This window comes from Orbilia oligospora (assembly GCF_000225545.1).
Source record: "Orbilia oligospora ATCC 24927 unplaced genomic scaffold scaffold00010, whole genome shotgun sequence".
NCBI classification, from domain to species: domain Eukaryota; kingdom Fungi; phylum Ascomycota; class Orbiliomycetes; order Orbiliales; family Orbiliaceae; genus Orbilia; species Orbilia oligospora.
The window spans coordinates 1-2,352 of NW_011645567.1; the positions used below are offsets into that span (position 1 = coordinate 1).

A 2,352-nucleotide genomic window follows, 5' to 3' on the forward strand; every position below is an offset into this window, starting at 1 on the left:
TTGTTGTGAAAGTAGTCTTTATGACAGGTTTGGTTGAGATTGTGTATGGGATAGGAGATTTTCTTTTCCTGATTTTCCAAGTAGGTTACGAGGTCGAGCTCATATTTTGCGTTGGGGATTTCGTCATTCTGTACCTTTCTTTTGTTGATGAGTTTGAGGCCGCTTCGTCTAAAGGGGCTTTTCGTGGCACGGATCCATAGGATGTGTTTTTCGAGATAATGGTCGAGGAGGTCGTTCCAGCTTTTTTCCGTTTCGTAGTATATACTATATTGGTATTCTGGTTGTTTCTGGTTTTCTCTTATGTCTGCAAAGTGCACGAATCCGGTTCGTTCTCTCCAAGTATTCTGGTGTTTACTGCAGAGATATAATTGTCCGTATAGGAGGGAGGTGGTAATTTCAGAATATATATGGTATGATTTTCCTTCGTCAGGGATACTTCCATGAATGAGAAGGTGTTCGTCGAGTGGAAATTCAATATTTTGTTTGTAGGTGAGGAGGTCTTTGAAGAAATTAGGTCGCAACTTCTGGATATATTCGTTTATATGGACTAGGAGTTGGATGTAGGTTTGAAATTGTGGTTTTTTTGGATAAGTAGAATAAGTGTGTTGTTCTAAATCATCTTCGAAGACTATGTTGAGTGTGGTCGCGTGTCCTGTGTAGTAGTATCAGTTACTGTAGCATCTGGGGCAGAGATAAAAGGTGTCGTTGTATAGAGTATATTCGGTAATTCTTCTAATGTACAGGTGACATCCGACTTTTTTGCGGAGTTTGGATTCTTTTATCATTGGATAGTTAGGGAGTGGGTCATGGGTTTTAACTGAATGTTCAACGTTGATTGCGAGGTGATATGTTTCGAAGTGGTTGGTATAGAGTTTTTTGAATAAATTGAAGTTTGTTTGATATAAGGTTTTTCTAAGTTCTATTTTATCTGTCCACTTATGTTCTCGTGCGTAATTGTATCTATTACATTTTACGTAACAATTAAGGCATCTGATATATTTTTGATCTTTTTTGGTCGTTTAATCTACCCAAATATGGGTCTTATCGTTACAATCGGAACTATAAATGTTTCCACTAACAAAAGAGCTTTTTTTATTATTTGAGGTAAAAAAAAAAGAGTCTTTTAATAAAAATAATAAAAAAAAATATGCGTTGTTATCCTAGTCAGAGAATAGAAGTGGTACAAGATATTGTTTATACGCTTCGAAAAGATTGATGGTTGACAAAAGTTGTTCAGTAAAAAGTTGTTATTACGTAGTTCTTAAGTGAATTATTGGGTTTTGAGGTTTAGGATTGCTTTTGACGAGTTGATACTTGTGTTTCCTGTTCTGTAAGTAGTATTGATAGAGTTTTTTATTGAGCTTTCGTTGGTATTAAAGGTGCCTTCTTGGTGGAGGGTTTTACTATAGCTAATGGTATTGTTCTTTGGTAGGGAAATAGTTGATATCTAAGGGTTAGATAACGATTTTTTCGTCATCATCGTTCTGGGTCGTTGACTTAGGAGTATTCATTTGGGTATCAGAGGTAGAGGCTTGTAAAGAGTTTTCATAAACGGTTTTGAGGATTTGTTGTTGAGTATCTTCAATAGAGTTTTTCTTCTGAAGTATCATCTTGAATTCGACAGATTTCTTTTAATCCTTTATTAGAGTCTTAGGATTTTGACTGGTATTGTAAAACTGTCTGTGTTGGTGTGTAGTATTTCGTTGGTTTTCCGGGTAATTATCCCTAAAATATCTAGTTTTATTACAATTCCAGTATAGTGGCGTGTTGGATTTTGGACCCTTTTTGGGTTTGTTGTGTGGATACTGTTGTCGTGTGTTGTTGAGGTCCATAGGTGCAGGTTTAAAAGTCTGATTGGGGTGCATCTTTCCGTTTTTATCACGTTTCCATTGTCCGTTATTATCCTTTTTATTTTTCTTGCCTCCAAAGTTGTTGGAGTTGTTATTGTTCTTCTTTTTATTGTTATAGGAGGATTGGTTGGTGTGAGTTTTGAAATTGATATTGTTAATTTCGATAGCATATTGTTGCATTTCCATGCAAGTTATATTAGGGAGGTTTTTATCTTTCCGTTTCTTCTCCTGAATGTAGACATATTGTTGGAGCTCAGTCTTGAGTCCTTCTCTTGCTCGGTAGTAAAGATTACCGTCGTTTTATTTAATTAGGACTGCGAGTTTGTTGAATTCTTGAAAATAGTTTCGAGTGGAATTGGTTTGTTTGAGGGAGGTGATGCTTCGTCGTGCACGAGAGACCTTGTCGTCTTCTCTATACTGCTGTTTAAGGAATTTGGTGAAGGCATCGTAGTTGGTTATAACTTTGACAACATGTTCTTCTTGCTCCTTAATGGGTTTGGAA

The 2,352-nt window shown here is 36.3% G+C and overlaps 1 protein-coding gene across 1 annotated transcript; it reads right to left on the reverse strand.

The window, feature by feature from the left end:
• Positions 1-1,747: 1,747 nt before the first annotated feature.
• Positions 1,748-2,030, reverse strand: AOL_s00010g1 (uncharacterized protein; the record flags this gene model as incomplete). The annotated part of the gene is made up of 1 exon (XM_011120487.1): positions 1,748-2,030. A coding segment is annotated over one exon (283 nt), but the record flags the coding sequence as incomplete, so codon positions are not given.
• Positions 2,031-2,352: the final 322 nt, after the last annotated feature.